This window comes from Zootoca vivipara, chromosome 2, assembly GCF_965207765.1.
Source record: "Zootoca vivipara chromosome 2, rZooViv2.hap1.1, whole genome shotgun sequence".
In the NCBI taxonomy this organism is placed as follows: domain Eukaryota; kingdom Metazoa; phylum Chordata; class Lepidosauria; order Squamata; family Lacertidae; genus Zootoca; species Zootoca vivipara.
The window spans coordinates 3,215,810-3,233,066 of record NC_142584.1 but is presented as its reverse complement, the minus strand read 5'-3'; the positions used below and the strand labels follow the sequence as shown (position 1 = coordinate 3,233,066).

General features: G+C 44.8%; 1 protein-coding gene and 1 long non-coding RNA gene across 6 annotated transcripts in view; one reads left to right on the top strand and one right to left on the bottom strand.

Moving 5' to 3' along the window:
• Positions 1–9,213, bottom strand: part of LOC148686694 (uncharacterized) — a 42,235-nt gene extending 33,022 nt beyond the window's left edge. The window contains exons 1-3 of one of the 2 annotated variants that reach the window (XR_015948353.1): positions 9,084–9,213; positions 3,663–3,768; positions 1,500–1,610 (exon numbers count right to left, since the gene is read on the bottom strand). This is a non-coding gene — a long non-coding RNA (uncharacterized LOC148686694). Of the gene's footprint in view, positions 1–1,499; positions 1,611–3,662; positions 3,769–9,047 lie in introns of both variants that reach the window. The other variant, XR_015948352.1, reaches the window with a different exon arrangement.
• Positions 328–17,044, top strand: LOC118078799 (myosin light polypeptide 6). 4 transcript variants are annotated; one of them, XM_088662863.1, is made up of 7 exons: positions 328–629; positions 7,745–7,772; positions 9,686–9,829; positions 11,806–11,979; positions 13,929–14,006; positions 16,225–16,263; positions 16,768–17,044. In XM_088662863.1, the coding sequence occupies exons 1-6, from the start codon at positions 444–446 to the stop codon at positions 16,251–16,253; spliced, it is 639 nt and encodes a 212-aa protein (XP_088518989.1). In that variant the 5' UTR covers positions 328–443; the 3' UTR covers positions 16,254–16,263; positions 16,768–17,044. The 4 variants fall into 4 exon arrangements, with proteins under 4 accessions (XP_088518989.1, XP_034958699.1, XP_088518991.1 ...); XM_035102808.3 differs by having other exon boundaries at positions 16,225–16,267; XM_088662865.1 differs by lacking the exon at positions 13,929–14,006 and having other exon boundaries at positions 342–629; positions 16,225–16,267; positions 16,768–16,865.
• The last annotated feature ends 213 nt before the right edge of the window (positions 17,045–17,257 follow it).

Here is a 17,257-nt window from a genome sequence, read left to right as displayed (position 1 = left end):
CTGCAGTTTACTTAGAAGAGCAGTTAAGCCAGGCTGGACGCAATGTTAATAGAAAGTGAATCCTACCCCCCTTTGCCTTCTGCTAGGCCATATGACTGGTGCAGAGAGAGAGCCAGAGGATTTGCTGTGTGAGCTGGCTGGCTTGGTGCCACAAAGGCACGTCCAAGGCCTGGCTATTCAGAAAGGATGCTTAGCTGTAGCAAAGCCCTTTGAGATATCTCTGTCTTGAATGGAGGGAGGAACTAGCATTGCTGAAGGTGACTGATGCTCCCATTTTTAGATGCATTCCCACTCCATACCCAGCTAGTCCTCTTGGGCTGACATCACAGTATCCACAGAGCTATTTAAACTGCAGCAGGGCAGAGCTAGCCTGAGCTGAGGATCCTGCCTACACCTGCTGACTTCCCCTCTGCTTCACTCCCAGCAGGAGACACAGAGTGAACATGCCCCCAAAGAAGGATGCCCCAGTGAAACGGCCAGTACCCCCGCCTGCCAAGCCAGCAGCTAAGCCAGCTCTAGCAAAGCCAGGAACCCCGGCAGCTAAAGGCAAAGCACCAGAAACAGCTCCTGCAGCACCAGCAGTACCAGCAAAGCCCAAGGATCCTCCAATTGACCTCTCCAAAGTTGTGGTGAGTAAGACGTGGTTAAAGGGACAGGACACCTGCGGGAACCCTTTTCTCCTTGGGAAGGAAGCCGGTTAAAGTCAGCAGCAGCAGCAGGAGGGGTTGTGGCCAGGATCTGAGGCTATTTTATCTGGATCTAAAGTGTTTTCTATCCTTTTACTAAATAGACAGAGTGCTTTGTGGGATGATATTATTGTAAGAGGTAACTAATTTGAGAAGTGTTGCAGCAGGGCATTACAAGTAGATAAAGGGGGGTTACAGGTTACAATAATTAATTAGGAGCACCCTAATATGAACTGCCAACCTAGCAGTTTGAAAGCACATCAAAGTGCAAGTAAATAAATAGGTACCGCTCCAGCGGGAAGGTAAACGGCGTTTCCGTGCGCTGCTCTGGTTTGCCAGAAGCGGCTTTGTCATGCTGGCCACATGACCTGGAAGCTGTACACTGGCTCCCTCGGCCAATAATGCGAGATGAGTGCCGCAACCCCAGAGTCGGTCACGACTGGACCTAACGGTCAGGGGTCCCTTTACCTTTTTAATATGTATTAGTGGGTGCAAAGAGGGGGCTAAATAAATTAAGGCAGCTACCACCACCATTTTAGAAGCCTAGCCTAGCCCTGTTCCACTCACAAACACCCACCCAGCCCGACTGCACAGAAGGTGTTTGGAGTATTAGATACATTTGGGCTTGAATATTATCCTCAGCCTGGGCAGAGACAGACAATAGTTTTTAGCAGAATTGAAAGAGATTTGAAAGAGGCTTCACTTCTCATGGTACACATGTTTCATTTGTCTGTTTTTCTTATCAAACAGGTTTTTGAAACAATACAAAGCCACTTTATTTGAGGCAAATGGTGGGATGAATGAACAACATACCATGAAAAGATATTCTTGGTTCAGACCACCAATTCTCTGAAAAACTTGTCAGGCTCTAGACTTCCAGACTTCTGTAAACTACTTTCCAACAAAGCAGTCAGGTGTTTCCCCCTGGCAGAAAGATCAGAATGAGTTAAAGTCAAAGTAAAACTGAATTGGCAGCTCGATAAAGATGGAGCAGTGTGTGCTTATGCACACACATTGCCTATAAAGCTGGCCACCAGACAACCCCATTCCTATGGGATACCCAAATAGCTGGCAAGACCCTACTACATTATCTCCATCTCCAAGCTCAACAGCCCCTCTCATGAACAGCAAGGGACCAAGTAGGTTTCAGCTGGGTGTCAATTGAAAGGTGCTAATGGCATGCATAACTCTTATCTGATCTGTTTATTTTCATTCCTTTTTACTGAGTCCCCATATTCAGTTTTACATTTTGCAAAAATGTGTGTTTAAATTTGCCTAGCTAACTCTGGCTGGAATCAAAACATGAGAAATCTGGCCTCTCTTATTGGAAGTAGTCAGCACTGGGTCGGAAGCAACAAAAAATAAAATGGAATGAACTACTGTAGGATTTAATTGCAACTTATTTTGTTGTCTCCAGATGAGGCAGCTGGAGTTTTGCTGCTCTTTAAAATGATTTGTTTCATTTGCCCTCACAGCTATTGTTCCATGTTTTTCAGAGAGGCAGCTAAGGAGCACAGATGCTTGGTTAAAGTGCTCTAGTGAATTGTACATCAGCAAGGATTTGAATCCAAGTCTCCTTGGTTCAAGACTAACACTATCTGTTGGACTAAATGATACTGTGTTGGGAACTGGAGCTCCATATGGGAAATGAGAATGTCTAAAATCAGGCATGTTTCTTTCTCAGTCCATTCTGAGTTCACTGTGTGCCTTCAAGGCTGATAATGAATTCTCGTTTTAAAAAGAAAGAAAGAAAAGGCAGGACAATGACTGTGCAAGGTGTGGATTTGTGTGAAGCTAAGTTGGCCACTTGACCACACTCTGGACTTTTAGTCATGATAAATAATTAGCCCCCATGTCAAGAGGCAGCATATTTTGGGGTTCCAAATGCTGGGGGCATGCAACCAGAAAGGATCTTGAGCACAATATCCTGCTGTGTGCTTCCAAAGAATTATTGCTGACTGCTATTGGGAACAGAATGTTGAATTCGATTGCCCTTGTTCTCCAACTTTTGTGCTGACATTCAGTGAATTTTCCCAGTTTGAATTTAGTTTTATGATACATACGAGATATAAATATAGTTATATCCTCATATTTAAAGATCCTTAATCTAGGTTTATCTTTTTTTTCTGACACAAGCTTTTTGCAGGCACAAAATCAACAGGTGCTGCTTCCCCATCACTATCTCTCTGTGCTGGGGGAAAGCTGTACCTGCTGGATTTTGGTCTGCCATGCAGCTGGGTAAGGCTACAAATAAAGGGTAACAAAATTAAGAAATGGGTCTCTTAATACATGTTTAGTCTAAAAGTGGGTGAAACATCTGAAAAGCTGAAGACTATCAGCCTACGCAAAGCTGCACTACACTTAGGTAGCTAAGAATAGAGTTGAGTCTGGGTCTTTCATACAGTATTTAAAGGAAGTTCCTTGATCTCTGCACCACACCAGACCTCAAGGCCTTTAGGGTTCATGGAAAGCTGGAGCTGCTTCTTCTGTTCTTAGTGTAGGGCTGCCATACATCTGGAAATAACCGGGATTAGGCCTTCGGAAGCAGCGTCCAGGCAGAAAGTGCTGAAATGTCTGGGGAAATCCAGAAGTGTAGTTTTTTCGAATTTTCTTTTTCCCTTAACAAGATTTTTCAAAAAGCAGCTCAACAACCTTTGTGTCCGGATTTTCACTTTTTGGAGTATGGCAACCCTGTCTCAGTGCTGCTTCTAGGCAGCCAGGAAAGAAAGCCATTTCCCCCATCTCAACAGACAATGGTGAGTGGGAAGCTAAGGTTAGCGGGTTAGAGGGGCAAGATAAATTTAGCAATTGAAAGGGCTCCTGTTATTTTAACGACAGGTCCGAACAGCAGGCGCAAAAGCCTGGTATTTGGCCTGCATTCTCCGAAAGCCCGGCCAGGGACAGGTGGCCCCCAGCAGGGGGAGGGAACTTAGCATATTCCTCGCTTTTTACAGGGAACAGTTATTTCAATCCTACCTCTATCCCTTTGCTGGGATGCCACCTTCTGAGACTGGGAGGATCAAGTTGCGGGAGGATTGGGGCATTCAGTCAACAGCCATGTCCTCGTAATGCTGCAGGATTCCTGAAACAGTGAGGTAGGGGCTTCAATAAGGAGAGTGATCACAGAGAGGGGAAAGCGAGCCCTTATTTAAACCCACTGTAGATTCCAGTCCTAGAAACCTCCTGCTGAACTGGCCTCCCTGGCGCCTTAAGCATCTCCTCTGTATCATCCTGTCTTTGCTGGTCACAAGGCTGAAAGAGCCAGCGAGAAGCCTGCCTCTGATGCAGGAAGAGGCAGTCTGGCCTAGCAGTTCCAGGCCTTGCCACAGCAGCACCTGCATGTGTGGCGAAGAACCGTTCTTGGTCCTACGTAATATGCAGGGCTCATTTGCACTGTCCATGGGCCACAGAACAACCAAAAAAAGAGTACAGTACCTGTAAAATGTGCAGATCCACAGGAAATGCAATATGAATATCTGCAGGGTCACATATCACAAAACCCTGGTTTCCCTCCACTCCTGCCCTGTGCTCCAAAGTCTCCCATAAGGAAGCCTCCCCATGAGACAGCCAGCCTTAGGGTGGGTCCCATCTCCAGCCATACATGGCCACCTACCGTATGCGTAGCCTTGGCGAAAACAGTTCCTTTCTCCAGGATCGACTCCCAAGCCTGTGGGAAGCAAGATGAGCAGAAGCCAGGGTTGAGCTCCTGTGAGTGACAATTCACCATTTGAAGCTCAGCACACCTTTGTGGTGGGCAACACTTTTTTTATCACCCTGCTCCTTTTCCCCACTGATCTTTTTAGCATATGACACTTTTCTGGCTACATTTTCTTCAGTTTTTAAGCAAAAAAATTGATGAATTAAAAAAAAAATCAGAAACACATATTAGCCCAATTAAAAGGATCAATTTAAAAATGAATAAATGTCATAAAATAACACCCATTGTAAAGTTTATAGTGAAAGTGCAAAAGTGCAAAGCTGTGAGAGATTCACCTGAGTAGTTGGTCACTGCCCACATGAAAACTCTGCCCTTTAACAGATAGTGCTAAGGGAATCTGCAGCTACAGAGAGTGCTCTACTCTTCTGTACTTCTGAAAAAGCAAAGACTTTATTTGATTTGGGGGGAAGGGCATATCTAATGCAGGGAAGACAGAACAGACATTAAAGGACAGTGGTGTCATATGCATGTCCTGTAAAAAATAAGTGTATGGAGAGTGGCAATTCCACACCTTGGTCTGCATCTTCTTCATGAGGCATTGAAACTGGAATTGACCTGCCTTCTTCACTGACATTTTACAGGGGCCCACAAGCAGCAGCATCCATTTGTGTTTTCTCATGACTTTCCCCCTAATTCATAGAATTCATTATTATAATTTTAAACCCAGAAGAGAGGCACAGTCTCCAGAGGCATAGATGCTCTTCCAACTTGTGCAAGAGGTGTGGCTTCTATGCGTGCAGTGGCATTGGGGGAGGGGCAAGAAATGAGCCCTATCACTCTGCCCCCCCCCCACCACCACTTCCCATACCTTACTTCTGTATCTGGTAAGACCATTCCACATATTTTAAAACACTGATTTCTTATTTGAATGAACATGCTAGAAATGAACATGCAGTAAGCCCCTATATCTTATCTAATTGCTCTGTGCTGCTTTAAAATGTGGGTTTTTAACTGTATATTTTTAAATTTGTGAAATGTTTGTAACATTGTAAACAGCTTTACCTTGCACAACTCTTAGAAAAGCTGCCAGTCTCATTTTATTTATTTTATCTTAAAAACTCTTATACCCTTTTCATTAATGCATTTATGAATCTCAAAGTGGTTCATTGCAACTGAACTCAGGAAGTGAATTAGCAGATGAAGAGGCAAGTGAAGAAATCCAGCAGGCGCTGGGAGACTCTGAATGAGCACGTGAAGACTCAGCAGAGACCGTCGGTTGAGAGAGAGTGACCTCACCTGACCACTGGCTCCTCTGGACTCTTCAGTGGATTCAGGTTTTAGCAGAAAATTTGGAGAAGTTCTGGGGAACTGATTCTCCACAGTTGGGAAGGAAGGCAGAGAAATGGAAAGCACATGTTTGCCTCTTTGTTTGTTTAATGACAAAGTACTTGTGCAACACTGCAGGAGAGCGAGTATTTATTTTATTTATTTTATAAGGCTGAGGAAGCAAGTTGCCCTTTCTCAGTGGCAGGAAAGAAAGTGAAAGGCTGCTGGATCTCTCATCGGGAGTCCAGCCAGTCAGTCAGCAGCAGACCTCTTGGCCCAAGGCTTCAGAGGAGCTGAGTGGGCAGGGAGCCGGGCAGGGTGCATTGCCTCCCTTCAGAGAGATGACATTGCAACTCCCCAGCTACCTTGGAGCTGGGGTAGGAGGGGAGGGCGTGGAAATCTCCTTGGCATGCACTGCCTTTGTAGCACTCTGTTGACTCTCTCTCTGCCTCTCCATCCTCCCCCCCCCCACTCCTGCCCTTTAATAAGCTCAACTATGAAAGGCAGCCATCTCCCAAGAACCTAGACAACAGTAGAAAGTAGCTGGGTTGCCTCATAAGGAAAAATCCAAAACCCATTTTAGGGCAATGCCTTCATGAGGCCAACCAAAATGACACAAAACAGTGTGCAAGCTTTCAAGTTCCACAGAACTGTTTACCACCTGGCCTGGTGAAGAATTTTGGAGAACTTGGAAGCTTGCATGCTTTTTGTGAGAGGTTAGTTGGACTAAAAATGGTATACCCTCATATGGATTTTGGAAGTTCTTTAAAAGTCTTGGGGTGAGAGTGACAGAATGGAGGGAGGGGAAGGAGAATGAACTGTCGCACACAGCTGTGTCTCACCCACTGATATGAATGGAACACGGCAGAATGTGGAGTGACAAAAGAAAACCCCTGGTCCTGGGGGAGAGCAATTGCAATTCCACTTCTGGTTTACCACAAAAAAACCCCAAGATTGTATCTTTCTAGGAGCTCCTTGTCTTGGAAACACCCTTTGTTTGAGAAGATTGAGAGAGAGATCTGAGGAGAAATGAAAATTGGAGAAGAGAACAGAGAGACAGAGAAAGGGAGTAAAAACGAACCATTCAGAGATGACCATGGAGGAGACATTTGTGATATATAGACACACAGGTGGCAAACCTTTCTTAGTGTGAGGGCTGCATTCTCTCATGAGGTAACTTCTGAGGGCCACCTAGTGATAGGCAGGGCCAGAGAAATGGGTGTGGCTCTTTCCTTTGTACAAGAGGTTGCATTCCAGCCATGGGTGCAGCAAGGATTTTTGTTCGGGGGAGCAGGACTTGGTTGGGGGGCAGGACTTTTGGAGGGGGGCAGAACCACCGTGATCGGTCAGTTAAGTACAGTGGTACCTTGGGTTACAAATGCTTCGAGTTACAAACGCCCTCGGGTTAAGAACTTGACCTCAGGATGAGAACAGAAATCGTGCAGAGGCAGCAGGAGGCCCCATTAGCTAAAGTTAATAACAGTTTCCAGTTTCCAGTTAAGAACGGACCTCCGGAACGAATTAAGTTTTTAACCAGAGGTACCACTGTATTTCTATTGTTTTACTTGATTTGGGGGGGGATCTCCCCCCCGGCTACGCTCATGATTCAAGCCACAATAAAGCCAGAGATTTCTACACTCATCTCAATATCCAGGCTAGCAAGAGCCAATATCACATTTAGAGAGTTTGACGAAGGCACAGAGCAGGACTGGTGAGGAGTCGTGGTCTGCAGAAAGGGGGTGGCCTAGGGAGAGTCCTGAGAATTTTACACATCTACTCGCCAATGAAAATTGAATGATCAAATGTTAAAATGGACAAAATACATAGCATATCTGCCCAGTTCCATCTTTAGTTTTTCTTTGGGAGCTTTACCATCTGCTCTGGCCATTTATCTCTGGCTGAAGAAGTTTTCTGCGAGTCCTAATGCTTCCTTTTTATAACTTGGCATTTCTATCAACAACTTGGGCTTGACCACCTTCCTATCACCTTGCCCAGGCTCTCTCTCTCACTTCGATACCTTTGCCCCTTTCCTGTGACTGTCATGATCTCCAACCACTTTCTTTCCTCTTCCTAGATTGAATTCACTAAGGAGCAGTTGGAAGGTAAGCCAATTTGATTCTCCAAAGGCACCAGGAGCAAGCTTTCCTGAGATAGATGCAGAGGCGCTGACATGGCATGCGGCCCGCAGCATGCTGATGTGCATGCATGCCCCTGGCACCCACAGTTGCTGGGCCAAGTTGGTGTGCCTGGATGCACACAAGTGCATGAACTTTCACCTCCTGGCAAAACTTTTTTGATTCACTTCTACAGCCCACCTCAAACAAGATAACTGCTTTGTGTGCATCTTGGTGTTTGCTTTTTACTTCTAAAACCTCTTAGTTTCTTAGGCCAGAAATAGATTTCACAGGACTGGGAGCTATTATCAAAAGCAATGGCCCCATATCACCTTCTCCTCTCCCCATAACATTTAGAACACAAAAAAGCACAACATGATGCCAGCGTTCTGCAAGGTCCTCCACCCCCACTTCATTTAATTGGCTGCTGGGAAACCTGAAGTGGTGATGAGATCACATCACAATTTTTGTGGTACTAGATATAACCGGGAGTGGGAGAGAAGAGGAGTTATAGCTACTGCTGGTCTCATGGCATAAGCAGCGGAGAAGGGAGTTGCTGGATTCAAGTCACTCGAAACACAGAAGCCTAGTCCATCCTCTTGGACAGTCACACAATTTACCCCATCCCTAGCTTCCTCCTCACATAGACTCCAGTCCTCCAGGTACAGACCGTGCAAACAATAATTACAATTGTCCTTTCTTCCCCAATGCACCTTTGTAACTCACCCAATATCGTCACACCTTTAGTTTCAGCTTTCTGATCTGACAGCTCCATGCACAAATGCACACACAAACTTTTATTTCAAAGGCATTCATAATTTCCCTCATGACACAAAATAAATTATATATTTTTTCTGGAGGTATGGTTTTCTCCAGGACCACTTAACATTAATTCTTATTTTTAAATCTTATATCGATAAACTGATTTTCTGCCCCAAAAGCCCTGACGCCGATTACAATATATGTGGGCTCTTTAGCTGGGAGCAGCAACCGTTTAGTCTGCAACCCTTGCCACACTTTCCTAGAAACAAGTCCCATTTAACTCAATGGGGCTTACTTCTGAATAGACACATACAGGACTTCACCATTAATAAACTTAGGAAGTGGTTTTACATTTACATTTGTAATTCAGGCAAGTCCTTAGGAAGCCTCACCATGCTCACAAAACCACCCCTCTATTATTTTAAAAGCTGCCGTAAGCATTATGAGAGAAAGAGTGTACATATTTCCAACAAACAGAACGTTGTAATCACCTATAGGTACCTGATTTAACTATCTTGCACTTTCAATTGCCCTTACCACTGAAACCTCCTTTAGCAACTTGAAGGAATGTCTCATTAGCTCAGTTAGTAGAAGCGCTGGGGACCTGGGTATTTAAGAGATGCCGTTCCTCTTGGTGTGCCTGATTAGCAATGCCTTTGTGCTGTCCAAGGTTGCTATGGGATTAGAGGTGCTGTCTAAATATAAAAATGATTCCTTGGCAACTAAAACCCTCCCAAGATCAAGGTGATGCCCCTTTGGAAGGAAAGTCCCTGAGATCCTTCTTTCGTTTAGAGCAAAGACTAGCCAGAGTTTTCCTTTCAAGATTGCCACTATCATTTTCTCTTAGACGCATCCCAAGCAGAGCTTGCCCTTTGTTAGGAAGCAACCTCCCTCCCTCCCTCCCTCCCTCCCTCCCTTCATATTGGCTGTGATGAATGATAGAAACTGGGCAGGTTAAACAGACCTTGCAGACAGCGGTGTCTAGTTTCTTGGGATTATGTGAACCATCAAGTTGACAGCTGGCATGACAAGCTTGACACTTTATCCCCCCAAAAAACCCTCCGGTCCCTGGCAGCTTGCCCAGTTCTGAGACCTCATCACAAAATAACCACATTAAAACTTTGGTCTAATCTCCCTAGATTACAAAGAGGCCTTTGGGCTCTTTGATCGGGTTGGTGATGGCAAAATCCAGTTGGGCCAGTGCGGCGATGTGATGAGGGCCGTGGGACAGAATCCCACAAATGCCGAGATCATGAAAGTCCTGGGACACCCCAAGCCGGATGGTGAGTCTTGCTCCTTGTCTCACAAGTAAAAAGGGAAACATACAGTATGGCCACTTGAGGGCAATAGATTCCAAATTCAAGCATGTGTACAGTATGTACGGTAGGCAAAAACTACATACAAAAATGTGTATATCAGGAGAAAGGGCTGCTAAAAGGCTGAATTTTCTTGAGAACTTTTTTTAAATAGAAAAAATAGCAAGTTGACGTGGAAATATGGTGAACTGTATTTAAGATTGGGAAAATGAGAAAACAAATTTGAGAGGTCTGTCCATTTTTAGTTAGGAATGGGGGAAAGGGTGGGAAGCTGTGCAGGACACACCAGCCCTGAAGGGGCTGACATCTATTTAGAGCTTCAGCATTCTTACTAGTTCTACCATTCAGGCTGGAGTGCCGATGTTTATGTAGCCAAAATGGTACCACCAGCATGCAAGAAGGAGATCCGTGTGCATGGATGTGCCCTTTTAGCTGCATTAGCCTAGGCACTCATGCTTGAATATCAGAAACAGAGATAACGTATCAATTAAAGGAGAAAAATAAGGAAAGAAAATAGGACAATAGTAGAAACATAAACATAGTATGCTTTCTTTCTTTACTTCTGTATAATTTCCATACTTTATATAATTTAAGTATGCATTACATCATCATCATCATAAACTTTATTGCACTAGCCATATTGCACTAGGAAACAAAAAGAAAAACAACAATAACCATAAAGACCATAAAAACATCAGGCACTGAAGATGCAATAAACCACAATCACGTCTCCTAAAAATTATTTGTTGCATACAATAGAATAGCAAGGGGTTCTCAGGTAGGATGTGCTAGCTTAGATGTCCAAATCACCTTTGCAAATTGACCGCTATTTTATCTAGTTCTTTTCTCCTGATCTTCTTAGCTGCCATCGCATATAGTGCTACTTTATAAGTTATGAAGTCATCAGTATCACTCAGCAGCAATTTCACCCTTTCCACCCTGTTCTAGTGTGTTCTATACTAGGGTTTTTATAAATCGGTCTCTTGGTTCTATACATAACAGGCATTGCAATAAATAGTGGTACAGGTTTTCTACGCAAGGTTGCCCACACAGACAAAGTCTCTCCTTGTACTGTACTTTGTCGTACTGACCATCCACCACCGCCGAGGGCGTCAATTGGAATCGTAATTCTGTAAAAGTGATTCTTAGTATGGCAAGTGGGAACTTTGTCAGAAACTAGCTTGGATGTGCTCCGTTTTGATAAGTGGGAAGCATGGTGAACTTTTGGTAGAGGCAATCGTGGCTAAATCCCTTTCTGCATTGGACCTGAAGAGACAGTCTCTTAAGTGCCTCTTATCCATCTTCAGGATCACCTGAATTGATATTGGGTCAATTGATATTGGATGCCATCCTTCCAACATTTGGTCTGTTCTCGTTCTGTGTGGGACATAGCGAGGAATCTCTCCTCCGAGAGAGATTGAAGTCTTTTCACATACTGTAGTTTAGACACAGATAGTCAGTTCTAGCCCTTCTTGTTGTCACGTCAGCTTCCATGTGGAGAAGAGCAGCTGGGGTCCCTTTGGGGAGCGAGAGCACTTTCCTGAGGAATTTGTTCTGCACTATTTCTAAGGCTTTGTTAGCATTTGGATCCATGCCCCATATCGCTACTCCGTAGAGCATCTGGGAGACCACTTTACAGTATTACATAGAAACCCAGTATAAACACTGAAGCAAAAGAAGTTTACCTATAACCAACTCCTTCCAGTTCTGAGCCTGTGCTCCATCCTCCCCAAAAACCATATGCTAAGCAATTTTCAGGATGCCAAATACAGTTTTGGATTCACATTCTAAATGAAAGAGTGCAGTCCCCATGGAATGCATACAATCAATGGACACAGATTTCTGAGGGTATAGGCTGGGAAGTGCCACATGAAATCTGTGACGCAAAGTGCTTGAGACTAGTTTGCTGTTGACAGTCTTTCCTCTTCCTCCTCCTCCACTAGAGCTGAATTCTAAGCGGGTGGAGTTTGAAGAGTTCCTGCCCATGTTGCAGACTATTGCCAAGAGCAAAGATCAGGGAACCTACGAAGACTACGTGGAGGGGCTCAGGGTCTTTGACAAAGAGGGAAACGGCACCGTCATGGGCGCAGAACTGCGCCACGTCCTTGCCACGCTTGGTAAGTGATGCCAAGTGAAAAGGCAAAACTTTCTCGCCAGTTTGTTGCCAGAAGGCCCAAGCAGCTTTGGGGGCACACCAAACATGAGGAAGCCATGCTACAGCCCAGAGCCAGAAGGATCCCATTTTCAACACAGCCATCATCCCATTCACTTATTTCAGCTTTGGGTGCGGGTGGATGTGCTAAACTAGCCAATGGGCAACACTGCAATTAATCCTTGTTTGAAATGATTGTTCATTCATAAATGAACTGGATGGCCTTAGGCAAGCTAGTGTTGCTTAAGTACTGTCTCCCCCAGTGCTGGATTTATGTATAAGCTACACAAGCTACAGCCTCTTGGGGGCCCCAAAAAAAATTAAAGGAAAAAAACTGGATGTACATTTCCAAAATATAATATTAAAAAAACAAATAAAATAAAACCTACATACAGCAACAGTATTTTGTGTTGTGTAGGCTCCTATTTGTTATGTGCAAATGGCTTTAGATACCTATTAGGTGCATAAATTACTATACAGCATATATTCAACATAAAAAACAGTAACAATTTGTTGATGACAAAGGACAGCTGGACATATAAAGGGCCCCATTACCTTCAGTAGCTTAGGGCCTCATCAAACCTCAATCCGGCCCTGGTCTCTCCAGCTACTGTTTTGCATCCTGATTTCCCCTTACCTTGGTACTAACACTAGCCCCACTGTAGACTCATTGTACCTCTTCCCCCTTAAGGTTTGGGGGAGTGGCCTTTACATAGAGAGGGTGCCCTCAGGGCCGGCCCTACGTGCAGGCTGGGTGGCGCAGGGCACCACGGCGCCGGCCCGCCAGGAGGGCGCCACGAGCTGCGCCCACCCGCTGGCCGGCTGGTCCGCCGCGCAGCTGCACCCACGGCAACAGCGCTGCGCCTGCCCGCCCGCCCACCACGCAGCAGCGCCTGTGGCCGCCCACCGCGCTGGGAAATGGGGCAGGAGGGCGCCAGAGGGATCCGGTGCACCACGGCGCCAGGGGCGCTTAAGACGGCCCTGGGTGCCCTTGTGGTAGGGAGTTGTTGCCCTCTCATCCACTACAGAATGCATGCATTAATAAATAAGGACTTGCGCTTCTGTTCCAGGGAGGTGCAGTGCACAGCCTGCAAAGAACTATTTAAAAAGTGAAAAGTCTATAAAATGGAGAGATACTTTTGCTGCCCTTTGTCTTTTTATTTTATTTTAGTAAAGGGATACATGATCACTGTTACTCTTCAATGTACAGTGCAAGAGGGTTAGGCCTATAATAATGCAATTGAGTTCAATGTGGCTTACTCCCAGGTAAGTGGGGGTTTCGTCATGCTGATAGACTAGACTCTAGAGCATCAGGCTTGAACTGGGAAAAACTGAGTTCAAATCCTAGCTCAGCTACACGGCTGTGTCCCATGCTCCTTCCAATGAGCTCACAATGGCATATGATAGAATTTGCTCCACAATCCTGTGAAATGGGTCAGACTGAGAAATAGTGACCAAATGTCACCTTGTGAGCATCGCAAACGCCATGGATTTGAACCCAGGTCTCCCCATGCCAAGTATGGCCCTCTAAAAAATCAAAATCAAATGCCTGTTTATATATACACACACACAACACATACCAACATTTTGTTTTGAAGATCAACTGTAATTGATTATAATTTAACAAAGGTTAGGTAAATGTGGTCTATCACAAATATCTCAAAATCAGATTTGATTGTTGATGCCATTTACATCAAACCACCTTCAGTGCAACAAACAATATAGCTTCATACACATTCTTGAGGAGTTATTTCAGCGCAAGATGCAGATTGAACTACAGTACTTGGTATTGCAGTGAGCTCCAGGTGGGGCTGAGCTACTGCTCCCATGTTGGCTGGGGTTATGGGGACTGAAGGTAATGTAAAGAACCTGCCCCCTTCTTCCATGTGCTGTTCCTCCTCCTTCTGTTTCCAGGTGAGAAAATGACTGAAGAGGAAGTAGACACTCTATTAGCTGGGCATGAAGATGTTAATGGCTGCATCAATTATGAAGGTGAGAGACTGGGTCTGTTTTTGCATGAGCAGGTAGGCCCAGTGTCAGAACACTCATAGTGGACTCATCCAGACTTCCTAGGCACAGGGCCACACTTTGAAGTACTGTATCCAAGCACTCTTCCCCCCCCCTTTTCTTTCTTTCCCAGAGAAAACTTTATCACTGAATCAGAGCAAATGGCAATCTGTGGGTAACACAGTGTTAAAGAGCAGGTTCTCACAGGGAAAGTGGCGGGAAAATTAAAAAGAGTGCTTGGGCAGAGTGCTTTCAAACGTCGACCTGTGCCTAGAAAGTGTGGCACAAAAGAAAGTCTGGATGAGCCCATGGCTTCGGCAGGGGGGCGGGGGGGGGCATCTCCAATCAAGTAAATAAATAGAAATACTTAAGTAACTGATCAATTGCGTTGCAGATAACTCAGTTCTGCCCCCTAAAATACAGCCTGAATATGGATGATCACTTAGAACAGAAGAGTGTACAGTTTAGTTTGATTCAAGAGAAGCAGCAACACTTCCCAGTTTCACGGGGAAATGTGGTGATAAAAGTGTAGATCCCGCAAGCTTGTATATCGCAATTAACTAACTAAATTTATTTCTCACCTCTAAGCTGTTTACAAATGAATATTAAAAAGCAGGTAATGTACAGAACATTGCACACATTATCTACAAGTTGTGGTAAAGCATCTGCTTTGCATGTGAAAAGTCTCAGGTCAATCCCTGGCATCCCCCCCCCCAAAAAAAAACCTGGAGAGACACAGCCAATCAGTGTGGACAGTATCAAGCTTGGTCCGTCTAAGTATAAGGCAGCTTCCTCTGTTCCTAAGTTACATGGGATGCTGGACTTTGCTTGTCGCAGTTTTCATATGCAAACAAATGTGCAACACTGTGTGGATGAGGCACTTACGGTAAGTGCCTAGTACTGTTGGTACCGTATATTCTGGCGTATAAGATGACTGGGCGTATAAGACAACCCCCAACTTTTCCAGTTAAAATATAGAGTTTGGGATATACTCGCCGTATAAGAAATACGACCCGGCATATAAGACAACCCCTGACTTTTGAGAAGATTTTCCTGGGTTATAAAGTACAGTAGTCTTATACGCAGGAACATACAGTAAAACAGAAGCCACAACTGGCCCATTCCACAATTAGTGCCTCGATGCTACAACTAGGGGGCAGTTAGGCACTTCATGACCTGCTAATGCCCGAAAGGAAACTCCTAATATTTAAGGGGAAGTAAGTGAGGGCAGGAAAACAGATTGCAAGTGAGCAAGTGGGCCAGTTGTCACCTGAGGCAATAGTTTTGCTAATGAAACATCTGTCAGGGAGGGACAAGAGGCAGTAAAGGTTGACTGCTACCTTAAAATATCAGGTGTAACACGCATGACAAAGAATTCATAAGCCACTTACTCTCAGCTGCCTGGAGTGCCAAAGCTAGACACTGAAGGCATCTATTGGGAGTGAACATGGGCCACTTGGTACCAATACCAAACTGTATGGAAAACAGCCTTCCTAGGAAAGTTAAGACAGGAGGATGCCTTCACCCAGTTTGGCTCTCCTTCATTGTGTATCCCCCCACAACAGCATATGGTTAACCTGATCCAGCAATACGCCCCCCCTCCCCGCCGCACACACAGACAAAATACACTGCAACCAACCGACTGCAACCTGGGCCCTCTGGTCTCTCGCACAGCCAACAAAAATAAAAGTACCTGTGTGCGTGACACTGACACAAAAGCTTTGCTCATATACTAATTCTACTGTCTTCCCCTTTCCTCCCACCAACTCCACATTTCCTACAACAGTAATGTCTCATTGACTTGTTTGAAGGATTCTATGACTTGGAAACAGGGGCTCTGTATTTACTCTTGTTACCCAAGAAAATATTATGATGAAAACATATACAGTGGTACCTCTGGTTACTAATTTCATTCATTCCGGAGGTCCGTTCTTAACCTGAAACCATTCTTAACCTGAGGTACCACTTTAGCTAATGGGGCCTCCTGCTGCCGCCGTGGTGCAATTTCTGTTCTTAAGTTCTTAACCTGAGGTACTACTTCCGGCTTAGCAGAGTCTGTAACCCGAAGTGTTTGTAACCCGAGGTACCAATGTATGGTGGGGGGGAACAGGTGTAAAAGGCTCACTGGACCAAATACTGTGCATGTGAATGTGGTGGCAGGCAATTTTAATTTCCTAACAACTCTCTGCTTTCTCTCCCACAGCCTTTGTCAAACACATCATGGCAGTCTGAGAGGAAGAGAGTGGGTATGTGCCTCAGAAATAAGTGTGGTTAATTCTGTGGAGTGGAGTGTGTTGCTCCTCCACCCCACCGGAAATAACATTTCCTTCCCTGTAACCTCTTTCAGTATTGAGCCTTGAGCTCTCTTCGAAAGTTTTACGTTTGTGTGCGGGATCTTGCAGCTGTGAAGGTGCAAAATTGAGAAGATCCATTTGGGGTCACCAACTTTTAGCTTCATACAGTGACATATTGTGAAAGATTACCATAGTCTGCCCCTGAGTGGAGGCCCACTATTATCAAGTGTGCACACTCCAGGAAAAGTTAATTGTTGCTGTTGCTTGTTGATATAAAGTCAGTTCGCTATAATTTGTTAGTGCTGATGTTTGCAAAGACTGGCATTGCAGAGCTTGATGTAGCCAAACTGGTGAACCAAGAATTTTCACCTTCTCTTCAGAGCTCTTGTTTTGAAGAACTGCCAATCTTTGATATGGACCGTAATGGACACACCATCTTCTTTCCTCTACAGAGTTCCTGAAGGTGGGGTTGAATAGCTGCACTCTTCAGGCAGGACTGCTAAACCCATCACTCCCCAACTTTCCCCCTTTTTCTACCTTTGTATAAACATAACCAGCCACCCAACCCTCAAAGGATGCTTCATTTATACTGCAACGTGGGAACATCACTGAGTGTTCCTCTGTAGAACCAGAAGGGGGCACCATCAAATGCTACAGCCTCTATGAGAAAAACTCTCCCAAAACAATACATATAACCCCCTGGACAATAAAGTCTTTGGTTTTCAGCTCTTTCTGGTCTCTGAGTTTGTGTGGTGGTGGTGATGAAAACACATTTTTATAGAGCACTTCACAGCGTAAAATCATCAAAAGAGTATGCACAATTAAAAAATGTATCTTTGGCATCTTTGTGCAAGGAGGTTCCCCCTAACGCCAAATTGTCAGGGAATTGTGTGACAGGCAAAAAGCTCCGTACCATATTGGAAAGTAGGAGAGCCAGGATCC